The sequence below is a fragment of the Carassius carassius genome, chromosome 43 (assembly GCF_963082965.1).
Source record: "Carassius carassius chromosome 43, fCarCar2.1, whole genome shotgun sequence".
NCBI lineage: Eukaryota > Metazoa > Chordata > Actinopteri > Cypriniformes > Cyprinidae > Carassius > Carassius carassius.
This window is the reverse complement of record NC_081797.1, coordinates 4,866,913-4,880,791: the sequence shown is the minus strand read 5'-3', so window position 1 is coordinate 4,880,791 and position 13,879 is coordinate 4,866,913. Positions and strand designations below refer to the sequence as shown.

The 13,879-nt window shown below is 35.2% G+C and overlaps 2 protein-coding genes across 3 annotated transcripts; one reads left to right on the top strand and one right to left on the bottom strand.

Moving 5' to 3' along the window:
- Positions 1-3,087: 3,087 nt before the first annotated feature.
- LOC132125161 (superkiller complex protein 8-like) lies at positions 3,088-7,365 on the top strand. Its single transcript, XM_059536417.1, has 10 exons — positions 3,088-3,313; positions 3,422-3,449; positions 3,564-3,669; positions 3,755-3,927; positions 4,011-4,159; positions 5,019-5,112; positions 6,489-6,582; positions 6,663-6,755; positions 6,834-6,912; positions 7,165-7,365. The coding sequence occupies exons 1-10, from the start codon at positions 3,302-3,304 to the stop codon at positions 7,252-7,254; spliced, it is 918 nt and encodes a 305-aa protein (XP_059392400.1). The 5' UTR covers positions 3,088-3,301; the 3' UTR covers positions 7,255-7,365.
- Positions 7,366-8,260: 895 nt separating this feature from the next.
- slc25a44a (solute carrier family 25 member 44a) lies at positions 8,261-13,867 on the bottom strand. 2 transcript variants are annotated; one of them, XM_059536306.1, is made up of 4 exons: positions 13,678-13,867; positions 11,458-12,123; positions 9,739-9,866; positions 8,261-8,993 (listed from the first exon to the last, which is right to left on the bottom strand). In XM_059536306.1, exons 2-4 carry the CDS (start codon positions 12,059-12,061, stop codon positions 8,802-8,804), a joined length of 924 nt encoding a protein of 307 aa, XP_059392289.1. In that variant the 5' UTR covers positions 12,062-12,123; positions 13,678-13,867; the 3' UTR covers positions 8,261-8,801. The 2 variants fall into 2 exon arrangements, with proteins under 2 accessions (XP_059392289.1, XP_059392290.1); XM_059536307.1 differs by lacking the exon at positions 13,678-13,867 and adding an exon at positions 13,369-13,550.
- Between the last annotated feature and the right edge of the window lie 12 nt (positions 13,868-13,879).

Genomic DNA, 13,879 nt, shown 5'->3' with positions numbered 1-13,879 from the left:
ACAGATTGTCTACTTTTGCGTTACTTTTTTTGCCTGGGCTGGGCTTGCTTATTTGTTTTTTAATAACAATAAACCCATAATTATATTTTTGGCAATCTTAAAGGCTTTGTACTCTCAGTTTCTCTCAGCATGGGGACAGGAGAACTGTTAGTGAATAAATTGGAAAACAAAGTAACTTGCGTTACTTATTTGAAAAAGTAACTCAGATATTTTTTTTGTAAATTTAAAAGTAATGCATTACTTTACTAGTTATTTTGGAAAAGTAATCTGATAAACATAACTCGCGTTACTTGTAATGTATTGCCCCCAACACTGGTTATTTGTATGAAAACATATGATACAAATCCATGTGAATTAACCATCATTTACGAATTGGCACGAAAGTGTTGCATATACAGCTTCATGGATGACATAAATATCTGAATGCTGCAATCAACCAATCAGAATCTATAACAATTTTATGGTATATTTAAGGCACCTTGAACTACTATGTATATGAATATGGTAATCCAGCAGTAACATGATATAGCACCATCTGATGCTATCACTGTACTGTATACAGTACTCTTTTGTAAGAGTCCGGGTAGTTCTTGTCATGCTGGAATGTGACTATATACAATCAGCTTCTTTTTGCTACCCATTTCTAAAAATCATGGGTTAAAGTCATTTTTGTCAAGTGCTGCTGTCTTGTTAAGAGCCATAAAATAGACCATATTTCATTCATCTAAACCATAAAGCAGCACATTCTTCCCCCCTCTCTCTCTCTCTGTCTCTTGCTGGCGTTGTCAGATCTAGGTCAGTCGATGCTGAAATCCCTCTGCGAGGCACATTGCACCTCAAAGGGCATCAGCTGAGAAACTCTCACTGCTCAAGACATAAAAGGACTAAAATCCCACATAGCATATGGACTTCCTTCTGTCCGACTCTCAAACACAGAGAGAGATTTGATTGGCCTTTTCTGTAATCAAGTGAGAAATCTCATCTGACTGTGTTTAATTGTCTTCTGCTTTTCTATTCTGACTCACTTCAAGTGCCTCAAAAGTACTGTGGCAGCAGAAAGGAATTATTTTTAAGTTGGCATAAAAATAGAACACATATCCATTTTAAAATATATTATTTTAGAAAACTCATCACTGACAAGACAGTCATCACTGAATACAAAGCAATAAAAGAGGTCAGATTTATTTAATCAAACCGTGACAATTCAATTCAAGTTTATTTGTATAGCGCTTTTTACAATACAAATCGTTACAAAGCAACTTTACAGAAAATTATGTTTCTACAATATTTAGTAGTAGCTAGTAGTTTGTGCACGTTTGACAGGATTTTAGAAAAATAAAAATAATAATAATACAAGACGTAGTCAGCTAGATGATGAACTATCAATATTATTAATTAATAGTAATTATAGGATGCAGTCACACATGTAGCAATAATTGTTAGTTCTGTTTGTTGATTCAAGGTTAGCATCATCTGGGGTCCTCTGAGGGTCAGCATCATCTCTTCTCAGGTGTTCTGGATCCAGACTGGAGCTTGTGTAAATCCTAGTTACCACGGGATGTAAATAACAAAAGAAACAAAATAGAGACATCATTAGCATAGCTGCTGATCCAACAAAGTAAAATTAGTTTAACCCAAGCTAAAGAATAAAAATGCAGATGCAACTACACTCACAATTTAAGAGATACATTATTCGAATGCTTGGCGAAAGAGATGCGTTTTTAATCTAGATTTAAACAGAGAGAGTGTGTCTGAACCCCGAACATTATCAGGAAGGCTATTCCAGAGTTTGGGAGCCAAATGTGAAAAAGCTCTACCTCCTTTAGTGGACTTTGCTATCCTAGGAACTACCAAAAGTCCAGCGTTTTGTGACCTTAGGGTGCGTGATGGGTTGTAGCGTGGTAGAAGGCTAGTTAGGTACGCAGGAGCTAAACCATTTAGGGCCTTATAGGTAAGTAATGATAATTTGTAACTGATACGGAACTTAATAGGTAGCCAGTGCAGAGACTGTAAAATAGGGGTAATATGATCATATTTTCTTGACCTGGTAAGGACTCTAGCTGCTGCATTTTGGACGACCTGTAGCTTGTTTATTGACGAAGCAGGACAACCAATAAAATAAAACAAGCTAAAAAATTTTGTTTGTTTATTATTAAGTTATAGTAAGAATTTATTTCTGTAAATTATTACACATTTTTTTGTTTATTATTATGCTATTTATTTTTATTTTAAATATTGATAGCATTACTTTATTACTATCAGTGCTACCTGTTATTTGCATTTACGATTTAACAATATTGTATTCTATTTATATTTATATATACTGGTAATATTATTTTATTACACCTATTATTATCAATTATTTATTGTCCTTCCATCCATCCATTTATTTCATAAAGATGTATTAGTATTCTATTTTCATGTATTTGTTTTATTTGAAATATTTACTTAAAATGTATTATACATATTTATTTATAAATACATTATCATTATTGTATGATCATTTATGTGTTTTTTTATTGGTACTGTTATTTCATTACTATCACTAGTACCTGTTATTTGCATGGATGCTTTGATAATATTGTTTGTTTGTTTATGTAATAAATAATAAATACATTTATTATATTATTACCACTCATTTTGCTTTTTTTTAAATACCGGTACTATTACTATGACTGTACTGATTATTTATAATATTGTGTAAATTTATCAGGATTAGCGTTTATTTCGTTTTATTTATGTATTTAAAAAAGTATTATTTATTATATTTGAATTTATTTGTTTTTTATTTCAATTATTTTTTAATTGATTATACTTACCCTTTAATTTATTTATCATTAAATGTATTATTATCATTATTATTATCAAGGGCATTTGTCACTTTGATCAATGCTTTGATAATAATAACATGCACTTTTTGAAAGACAGTACAGGCAGGGCGGAGTCAAGCGGTTGTTCCCATGGTACTTTGCGCGCAGGTGTCATGGCTACTCTCTAGGCAGCGTTAGTGCGGGTGTTTATTATTGTTAATAAAGCGCTTTGATTCTTTCGTGTGTAACAAATCCTGTGTAACAAATCTAATTCGTGTGTAACAAATCTAAAGGATTCTCGGATTTTATTTAAAACCTCTCCAGGACGCGTCGAAGCCTTACAAAGGCAGTATATTTAGTCATAAACTAAGCTACGCTAGCAGTTTTGCATGAAGTGAGTTCATGAACCCATCACAGTAACTCACACACGCGCTTAGAAACATTAAAAAAGAAGCTCGTTTCCATTACAAAAAGATTTTGATACGGAGACTATGAGCACACAGGTAATATGAACAAACCCTTCCGTGTTTTCGGTCTTAACGTTACTGTATATATAGTGATCAGAATAATGCTTGAGCGTGATATAAATATGTTCATTGTTCTGTTTTTAGTACAGTATACTATTCAAGCAGGAGCATGGTGAGTCCACACACACACTTAGTCACCTGTTCAGATTTAGAGCCTAAAATCTAGTGAGCTGTCTATCTAGGCTGCATATTTGGGCACAGCCAATGAATCTGTGTGTTTGTGCAGCTCATGAAGATGCCATCTGGACGGCAGCATGGGGTCGCAGCGAGAAAGACGGGTCAGAAACCATTGTGACTGGCTCTTTGGACGACCTGGTGAAAGTGTGGAAATGGTAAATCAATGAATGAAGTGGAATACAGTTATTGATTTAAAAAAGTGTGTCTGATCTTACAGCACTTGTTGTGATGGGCTCGCAGGTGGGATGAGAAGCTGGAGCTGCAGTGGACGCTGGAGGGTCACCAGCTGGGCGTGGTGTCAGTGGACATCAGTCAGAACGGAGCCATCGCTGCCTCCAGCTCTCTAGACGCTCACATTCGGCTCTGGGATCTGGAGACGGGCAAACAGATCAAGTCCATGGATGCAGGCCCTGGTGAGCTGCTTGCTTGTTTGTCTATTAATCAGTTGTTTGTTAGTGAGTCTAATCCAGCTGAACTCTTTCTATACTGTTTGCAGTTGACGCCTGGACGGTCGCCTTTTCTCCTGACTCCAAATACATTGCCACCGGCAGCCATCTGGGGAAGGTCAACATCTTCGGTGTAGAAAGTGGGAAAAAGGAGCACTCGCTGGACACCAGAGGAAAATTCATTCTGAGTATCGCCTATGTAAGATCATACAAGAATCTCTGTGTATCTGGAAAAGTGGTACATAAGCATCTAAACAATCGTTTTTTATATATTATTTTTTAAAGTTCTATATAAACCAAAGTTTGGAGTTGGTAAGATTAAGATCAGTGCTGCTCATTGAACATTTCCGATTATTATCATTGTTGAAAATCCATGTTCTGCTTAATATTTTTGTGCAAACGGTTTAAAAGAACAGCATTTATTTGAAATATAAATCCTTTGTAACATTAAAATTGTCTTTTACTGTCACTTTAGATCAGTTGAATGTATCCTTGCAGAATAAATATAATTCCTTTCAGAGAAAAACATCTTACAAACTCCAGAAACTCTTTAAAGTGTATATCGCATTTTCATTTGGAAAATTGTTTTCTAAAAATATTTGTTTCTTTAAATACGTTCTTGTTCATCCTGTAGAAAAAGTTGAATTTGCTGTCTTGCTGAAATGCTAAATGACCAGGTTTATTAATAATTTAATCCAATGAATTAAATTAAAACATTTTTATAAAAGCTTATATTGAACCTATGCTCAGCTCTAAAATATTTCACCAGGATCAAACCACTTTGAGTGTTATTGCTAATCCACGTATGAAGTATTGAAAAAAAATCATAAATATGTATTTGTTAAAAATAGTGGGTAGCATGTAAATAAGTACCACTGTAACAGTCAGCTTCAGTGTTTTAAAATAAACTGATTTCACAAATGACAGTAATTCTAATAACACATTAGAATGAATATTTGAGAAAACGCTGATTTTCCATAAAATACAACGTTTTCCAGGCCTTAATAATTGTCTCTCTCTCTCTCTCTCTCTCTCTCTCTCTCTCTCTCTCTCTCTAGAGTCCAGATGGAAAGTACTTAGCCAGCGGTGCTATAGATGGAATCATTAATATCTTTGATATTGCGACTGGGAAACTCCTGCATACGCTGGAAGGTGAAAATCATCTCCCACATGATTCAGGCCGCCTTTAGTTTCCTCTATTAAAATGCTCTGTAGACGTTAGTCTGCTAGATGCATTCAGGCTGATTATGGGTAATGTGAATGTGGTGGAAAAACCTGTTTGCGTCTCTGGCCGTCCCTCAAGGGTCGTAAACCAGAGCGACTCCACTTTTCCTCTTTGTCTTCCTGCGTCCCTCCATCGCTCACTCATCCCTTTCATTTGCTCCAGCAAGTACAGCTGGAAATAATGTTAAATGTTAGATGTAGTGCATTTTTTATTCTATTATACTGGCGGTCAAAAGGTTGGAATAATTATGATTTTTAAGTTTGTTTAAAATATTACACTTTAAAAGAACTGTTTTAGGTTTCAATATATTTAAAAATTAAATGTATTCCTTTGATGGCTTTTTTTCATGATTCTTTGATAAATAGAAAGTTCAAAATAACTATTTATTTGAAATATAAATATTTTGGAACATTTTAAATCTTTTAAGTCTTTTTGTCACATTAAAATCAATTTAATTTTTCCTTGCTAAATAACAATTTTAAATGGTATATGTATCACAGCTTTCTATGGAAGCCCGTTTCCGCTACTGAATAAAAAATAAATCAAAGTAATTGAGACTTTTTTTTATTTCTCACAATTCTGACTTTTCTTCTCAGAATTCTAAGTTTATATCTTGCACATCTGTCTTTATAACATGTGAATTTTAAAGCCAGAATTGCAATACATAAACTCACAATTGCGGGTTTTAAAGTCAACGATTGCGAGTTATAAAGTCAGAATTGTAGTTTTTCTCACAATTGCAAATTTATGTCTCGCTATTTTTTTTTTCCGCAATTGCGAGTTTATATCATGCAAATCTGATTTTATAACTTACAATTGTAAGATACGAAGATCTTTTTTTTACCTTTTTTTTTTGTGCCAGAAATGGGCTTCCATAGTTTTCATTAAAACAATTTAAAACATTTGATTAATAATCAGAAATATTTCTTGAGCAGCAAACCAGCATATTAGAAGGATTTCTGAAAGATAATGTGACACAGAAAACTGGAGTAAGGATGCTGAAAACTCAGCTTTTCATCACAGAAATAAATTACATTTTAAAATATATTACATTAGAAAATTATATTACATTAAATTGAAATATTTTTCACTTTCACTGTATCTTTGATCAAATAAATGCAGCCCTGATAAGCGTAAGAGATTTTCTTTCAAAAACATAAAATCATAATTATTCCAAACTTATGACCAGTAATGTATATTGTAATGCTTTAATAATGTTTATGCTACACTATTTACATAGACATCTTAAAGGTACAGTAGCCAAATAGTGGGATTAATATAAAACATGCTTTTTTCTTTTCAGGGCATGCAATGCCTATCAGGTCTCTGACTTTCTCTCCAGACTCTCAGCTGCTGGTAACCGCATCAGACGACGGATACATCAAGATTTATGACGTGTAAGTTGCAAAATTGCATGCATCTTTGCCTCCTAACACATTTGAATCTCAGTCTGATTTTGTGTGTGTGTGTCTCACAGGCAGCACGCTAACCTGGCCGGCACTCTCAGTGGTCACGCATCCTGGGTGCTAAATGTGGCCTTCTCACCTGACAACACACACTTTGTGTCCAGGCAAGAGTTGATGCACTTCAGATGAATGGAAATTTTAAATGTAGTCTGTGTTCTTAACTGTTGTTTGTTTCTCTTTAGTTCGTCTGATAAGAGTGTAAAAGTGTGGGACACGACCAGCAGATCGTGCGTGAACACATTCTTTGATCATCAAGACCAGGTGAGAGATGTTTCCACAGAAATATTGAGCAGCATAATTGTTTTCAACATTGATGATAAAAGAAAGCAGATAAAAGAATGTTGCATTGAAGACTTTAGTAAGGATCCTGGAAATTCAGCTTTACATCACAAGAATAAATTACATTTGACAATATATTACAACAGAAAAAGTTATTTTGAATCGCAATACTATTTCACAGTTTTACTGTATTTTTTAGGGCATGCTTATGTTCAAATGTGCGTGCATTTGCAGGTTTGGAGTGTGAAGTACAACCCCACAGGCTCGAAAATCGTGTCTGCGGGTGATGACAGAGCCATCCACATTTACGACTGTCCCATGTGAATCAGTCACAGCCTCTCAAGTCCACAGCATACATGCTAATTATTTTTTATTATTATTTCATTGGCAACCTCAACATCTGTACATGGTGATACAAATAAATGTTCTTTTTTTTAGTTGTTGCTGTTTGTGTTGTTCTGAAATCACACATTCATTTTGATCAATGTTGTTGCATGGCATTTTTAGTAAAGGATACATATTTTATTATGAAATGTATATTCATTACAGAGTTTAATTCCCCGTAAAATTCCCTGATCTTTCCAGCTTTCTCACAAAACTGATGGCTGTCTGCCCTCTACAGGACACTAAATGTTTGCCAATTCAGAGTCCCTGGTTTGGTATGTATTATAGCAGACGTGTAAAAAATGAATTATGATATACATAAAGATCCAAGGCAGAATTTGTTTGAATGTTGAACCCTTTGGAGAGCATATGAGCAGCACTAAATAAAATAAAAATCATAAACCGTTTCATTTTCTTGTAGTATATTTAATTCACTCTCCAATGTGACACACACATTTCTAGTTCGAAACAATCTTTTAGACAAAAATAACTACGGCAGTTATTTTTAAAATATGAAGCACATTTACAAAACATTTGAACTAAAAGCTTTGGCCCCGAAACACTGTTTGCTGACGGTTAAAGACAAGGCATGATACAAACACAAAATATGATTCTCAAATATCATTCAAGACAACATGATTCTTTCTAACTTTTCTCACAAGGCTTTTCAGTCAAGTTTAACCCTGGTTAAAGGCCACTTTAAAAATTCATCTACCAATGATTATAACAATAATTTCCCAATAACTACACTTGAACAGCATTTTTTTCAGCCTGAGCTGAGACCTGAGCTTTATATATAATTAGTACATTTGTATTCGCTATAAACATTTTTATAAGTTTTCCAAGTCTGAATTTCAAAATTAATTGCCTTATTTTAATATGCACTGACATTTCCAGATTTTCATGACCGTGGAAATGCTAGTTACATGTTTAGTCGATTCTTGCCTCATTAAATATACATGAGCTTTAATATGCATGTGTAAAAGTCATAAAAATCTTACACATTAAGTGTTTGAGATCAACACTTAAAAATATGAAACTGGAATATTAAAATTAGACAATATTTGGGTTTCAGAAGACTGAGAGCACTAATCCAAACAATATTAATAACTTTGCTGCAGGGGTTATAAAAACGATCCAGGGTTTCAAGTGTGAAAAGCCATACATGTTGTCAATCTTCTTACCATGTAACAGATGTGATGATCTCACTTCCTGTCAGATGACGTGAAGAGCACTGCTTGAGATTGACAAAAACGTGTCAAAATCACCATTTCAAAATGACTGTCACTTCAAAATCTCATATTCCGGGAGAAAAGCATAAATAAGGCGTTTCATGACGTCTCACTACAAAATACAGGTCCGGACGCACTCAACGGAGTTCACAGGTTACATAATATACAAAAACAGGGAGAGATTTTTATTGCCTCCAATTATTGCCTGGTCCTCATAAAACGTGAAAATAATAAAAGGCTGAGGTATGTGCGTTTTCACCAGTGTCTGCTGTCCACCAGTTCGGGCCGCAGACTGAGTCTCTTTAGTGTCTCGTACCCGATGACGATCATGACCGTCGTGGGCAGGGAGGAAATGATGCGTGCAGAAAGACCCTTGGTGAGACCCCACAAACCCTCTTCAGCCAGGAGATGCTTAAACGTCTCTATCACAGACGAACGACCTTCGACCTGCAAGGACACACACAGTGCATTGTTTTCCATTGTTCATATAATAGTTCAATTTTAATTTATTAGCGTTAGTTTATATGGTTTAATTTATTTTAGTACTTCAAGTTAACCTACATAGAAATGAGAAGAAATAAGTAGAAGAAATGAGAAACATTGCGAGTTATTTTTATACATTTCATTTCAAATAATGTTTCACGTATGGTGTAACTATAACAACAACCCTGATTTAAATAAATATTTGAAACCTTTTAAAATTACGTTAAATAAATAAATAAAAATAAAGAATATGAGCATTTTGTATACTATTATTCAGAGGTTTGGTGTAAGACTTTTTTTGTGTGAAAGAAATTATAATTATACTAAATATTTCTGTTTCAAATATGCAAATATGAATATTCAGATATGAGTTCTTTTGCACTTACGATTCATCAAAAAAAAAAACTAATCCTGAAATAATAATAAATGTTTTTTGAGCAGCAAATCAGCATATTAGAATGATTTCTCAATGATCATTTGACACTGGAGAAGAAAAAAGATCATTCAGCCATCACAGGAATAACTTCACTACATTTAAAAACTAAATTTGAAATTGCAATAGCATTCACAATTTTACTGTTTTCACTGTAAAGCAGTATAGGAGAGCACAAGTAACTTCTTTCAAAAACATAAAAAAAACATCTTACTGCCTTAAACGATATAGTTAACCACCAAGATGAATGACAGCAGGTTATGGGTGAGTTTGCACCTGTACTCGGGCTCGGACCACGTCCATGGGGTTGGTGAGGGTGGAGGCTGTCGCTGCAGCCATCGGTCCCGCCACGGCCTGCAGGAGCAGGTGCGGACAGTCCACTGGAGCCAGTCTGGAGAGCTGCTCTGCAAAGACAGAGAGAGAGAGAATATTATTATCACTCTACATGTACAGAGAAACTCTGGTGGAGGTGCCTTCTTGATTCATTCAGATAGTAGTGTACCATGTACGAATCTGCACACACATAAACACTTAAAGACTCGACTATTATGCAATATAATCTACATTATATGCTATACACAATGCAATATACACAATATTCTATACAACACAGTACACAGATGTGTGCAAAAAATAAACACGATTTATTTTATTTTACAATAACATCACTGCAATTAAGCAGGAAGTACTGAGGTGGTGTAGTTGGCATCTTGACCATTATATTTCAGATTTTACACAAAGAAGTATAGCACAAAGTGGTGACTAAAGGCAGTGTGTGGGGAAGTGATTGAGGTCTGTAGGTCTATGTGGAATGCGAGCAACTGCCTTGTGGTAAAAACTGTGGAAACACATGAGCCCACAGGATTCATGTTACCAAGAGCGTGTAGCTATCAAGTAACATTTCAGTTCACCGTAACTTCGGCAACCGAGAATATATTGGAGAACTGAGATCAGTGGTTGATACTGTGATGTTTAATTAGTGCTCCTCCAAAGACAGAGTTACTGGCAATATGAAACAATGTCTTAGTTGTCAAATTCTGTCAATTTTATCATGAAATTCAAACAACAAATGGCATTTTGGCACACTTTAATGTGGCCTCACAGACCCATGGAGCATGAATCCGCTATTATAATTTACTGAAATATTAAAGATATCAAGACATTTTTTTTACCGCTTAAAGACGACATAGCTTGTCACATAACACTACATTTACCTCAGGAAAGCCATTCAATGTCCATAAACTCGACAGTCAGCTAGAAAAAAAAAGTCATCAGGAGATGAACAATGTCCTAAATACATGCATTAGATATTACATTTTTAATATACATTTGACCTAACTTGCAGTCATCATTATTTACTATATGTTTGAATAGTTAATGTCATATAGATTTTATTATGTATTATATATTTAATGAATTGTATTACCTTTCAAAGATACTTTCAATATTAAACATTAACTTCAACTAATATCAAATACCGTATTTTTCGGACTATAAGTATAAGTCGCATCAGTCCAAAAATACGTTGTGGTGAGGAAAAAAACATATGTAAGTCGCACTGGACTATAAGTCGCATTTATTTAGAACCAAGAAAAAACATTACCGTCTACAGCCACGAGAGGGTGCTCTATGTCTTCAGTGTAGACTACAGGAGCACTGAGCAGCATAGAGCGCCCTCTCGCGGCTGGAGACGGTAATGTTTTCTCTTGGTTCATTTCTCTCGGTTCATGTCAAATTAATTTTGATAAATAAGTCGCACCTGACTATAAGTCGCAGGACCAGCCAAACTATGAAAAAAAGTGCGACTTATAGTCCGGAAAATACGGTAGTTGTATCTCGCCTAAATATTGTCCTGACAGTTACTACAGTTAGTACAGTTATACATCAACAGAAAGCTTATTTAACCTTATAGAAGAAGTATAAATCTCAATTTAAAAAAAAAAAAAAAAGATTTTTTTTGGACCTTTGTGGTCCAGGGTCACATATTTTCCTTACCTGTATAAAAGTGATAAAAGGGCCACCAGATGGCACTGTTGGGGATGTAGGTGAGGAGCGACGCCACATATCCACGATAAAACCCCCGAAATCCATCGGCGTGGAAAATCTGCACCACAATGTCTCTGGTCTGGCCAAACGTCACGTTCCTGGGCTTAAGTTTGAAGCGTGTGAGCTGACAGCCCTGACCCTGCACCATCAGCTGCTGGGACACCACATCGATGGGCACCGTGATGCTTTGGGCCACCAGCGAGGCTGCGCCGCCCGCCACCAGAGACTTGATCGTGTTATTGGACGAGTAGCAGGACACGTATTTCCTCACCAGCTCGTAGGTCGTGACGTAGGCCTGACCTGAGATCAGCGTGAACGTGTTGACCATGAACCCTCGGTAAAGGCCTCGTGTCCCCTCGGCCTTCAGGATCTTCCAGAAGGCGTCGAAGGTGCCGTTATAGAGCGACTTCCCCTTCTGGACCTGCAGTCTGGTGCGGATCAGGGTGAAGGGGTAGACAGCAGCCCGTGTGGTCATGGTCATGAAGACACCCAGAGAGTAGAACTTCCTCTTGTCCAGATCCTCCCATTCGATGATCTGAATGTTGCGCTTCATTGTGGCCAACAAGCTCACACACAAAATCACGCGCGCGCACACTCGCTCCGCTCCTGCTCGACCTGAAATGACAAAATCACAAGAGTTCAGATCTGAAGGTACAGAGTTCAAAGGTCACGTGACTGCAGGGTTATGTCAGAATCATATGCTCTGCAGAGATCATTTCTTGACATGTGTAAACAAAAAAGCAGATACTGAACATCTGAAATATGAAATATGCTAATTTTTACATCCCAACTAAATCTTTTGTTATATGAAGGTTTGTTTTATGAATGAACCTTTCAAATGCAGTTTATGTATAGATTGTATTGTTTTACACTTGATTGATTTTCAATCTTAAACATTAAACAGTAAACTTTAACAGGATAAAAATATATTTATAAGAGGTTTACTGTGAGCAGTCTGAGCACAAAACTTTTTTTATTCAAATAAAAATAAAACAACATCTATCATAGAAACATAATAAATAAAAATAATTACATTTTATAATGTTAATCTAAATGTAATGTAAATCTCAAATTTTTAAAATGCCAGACGTTCTCCAGGATTATACCTGTCAAAATAATAATAATAATAATATTAATAAATGTTTGTTTTTAAATTATATCTTTATTGTTCCAAAGTAAACATTCAGTCATATTTATAGCATCACATTTGGAAAGAGTGAACCAGAAAAATATAGTTTGGCAAAACTGAATTAGATTACAAATTAAATACAATCAACAATAAAAAAAAAATAAAACATTTTTATTCACGAAATTAATGTAGTGCTCAATGTTTCTAAAATCTTAATTTTTATATTAATTTCTAAATCACTAGAATGCCACACTTTGCACACAATTATACTTCTGGAAATAAAATAAAATAACATTTTTAAATGTTCTCTGTTGTTCTAATGTAAACATTATTATATTCATAGCATCATATTTAGAATCAACCAGAAAAATAGTGCTTGCCATTTCAAAATGAAACGCATTTTATTACTAAAAAATTATGTAATACTTTCATATTATTCTATAAATTACTAGAATACCATGTGATTATACCTGTCAGAATTACACCTCTGTTGTGCCAAAGTAACCATTAAAGAGGAGACAATTATTATAATATTAATATTATTATATAAAAAGCATCATATTTTGAATTAACATTTAAAACAATGTTTATAACAACTGGGATTTAGTCAATGGAAAAATATTTGAATTAGAAAAGAAATTTGACAGAAAAATAAAATAAAAATGTATTTCTAAAAAAATATAAAATTAAAAATAATCTTTATGTTACTGAATTTTGAGGGAGGACACTACCTTGATGCAGCTCTTTTCTTCATATTTGACATGCATGACCATAAATAGTCAATGACAGATGTAACACACTCTCTTTTCTGTCCTCCTACAGTTATTTGGGTCTGACACAGCTGAATGTTTATCAGAGTCATTGTGACCTTTTCATGGTGAAACTTCATGGTATCTACTGCACATGCGCAAGCGCATTACACAAGACAACATAGCACAAGACACCCCCCTGAAACAAACATCAGCTTCTGTTGTGTCCTCCTCTCACGCATGTGAAGTACAGGACGCTTCATTTGACCTCTCAGACTCACACTAACTCACCCGGTTAGCTCGCCATATCTGCTGTTTCTCCATCCAGCGGCCTCAAGCGGAGCAGCGCGGTCCTGTCACGAGAGAAGCCCACTATTATGCCTCAAAAAAGCGCATTCTGCCTGATCGATTCGCGGCCTGCAGCTCCTGATTAAAAAGTTATGCCGATCATGCCTCCTCCACATTTCCGGCGCATGCTCAAACGTCACTGACC

Coding starts and splice junctions, on each gene's coding strand:
- LOC132125161 (XM_059536417.1), top strand. Junction 4,160..5,018: donor TCATTCTGAGTATCGCCTAT/GTAAGATCATAC, acceptor CTCTCTCTCTAG/AGTCCAGATGGAAAGTACTT. Junction 6,756..6,833: donor AACACACACTTTGTGTCCAG/GCAAGAGTTGAT, acceptor GTTTCTCTTTAG/TTCGTCTGATAAGAGTGTAA.
- slc25a44a (XM_059536306.1), bottom strand. CDS start 12,061: ATGAAGCGCAACATTCAGATCATCGAATGGGAGGATCTGGACAAGAGG. Junction 9,867..11,457: donor CTTTTATCACTTTTATACAG/GTAAGGAAAATA, acceptor CTGTCTTTGCAG/AGCAGCTCTCCAGACTGGCT. Junction 8,994..9,738: donor TGGTCCGAGCCCGAGTACAG/GTGCAAACTCAC, acceptor GTGTCCTTGCAG/GTCGAAGGTCGTTCGTCTGT.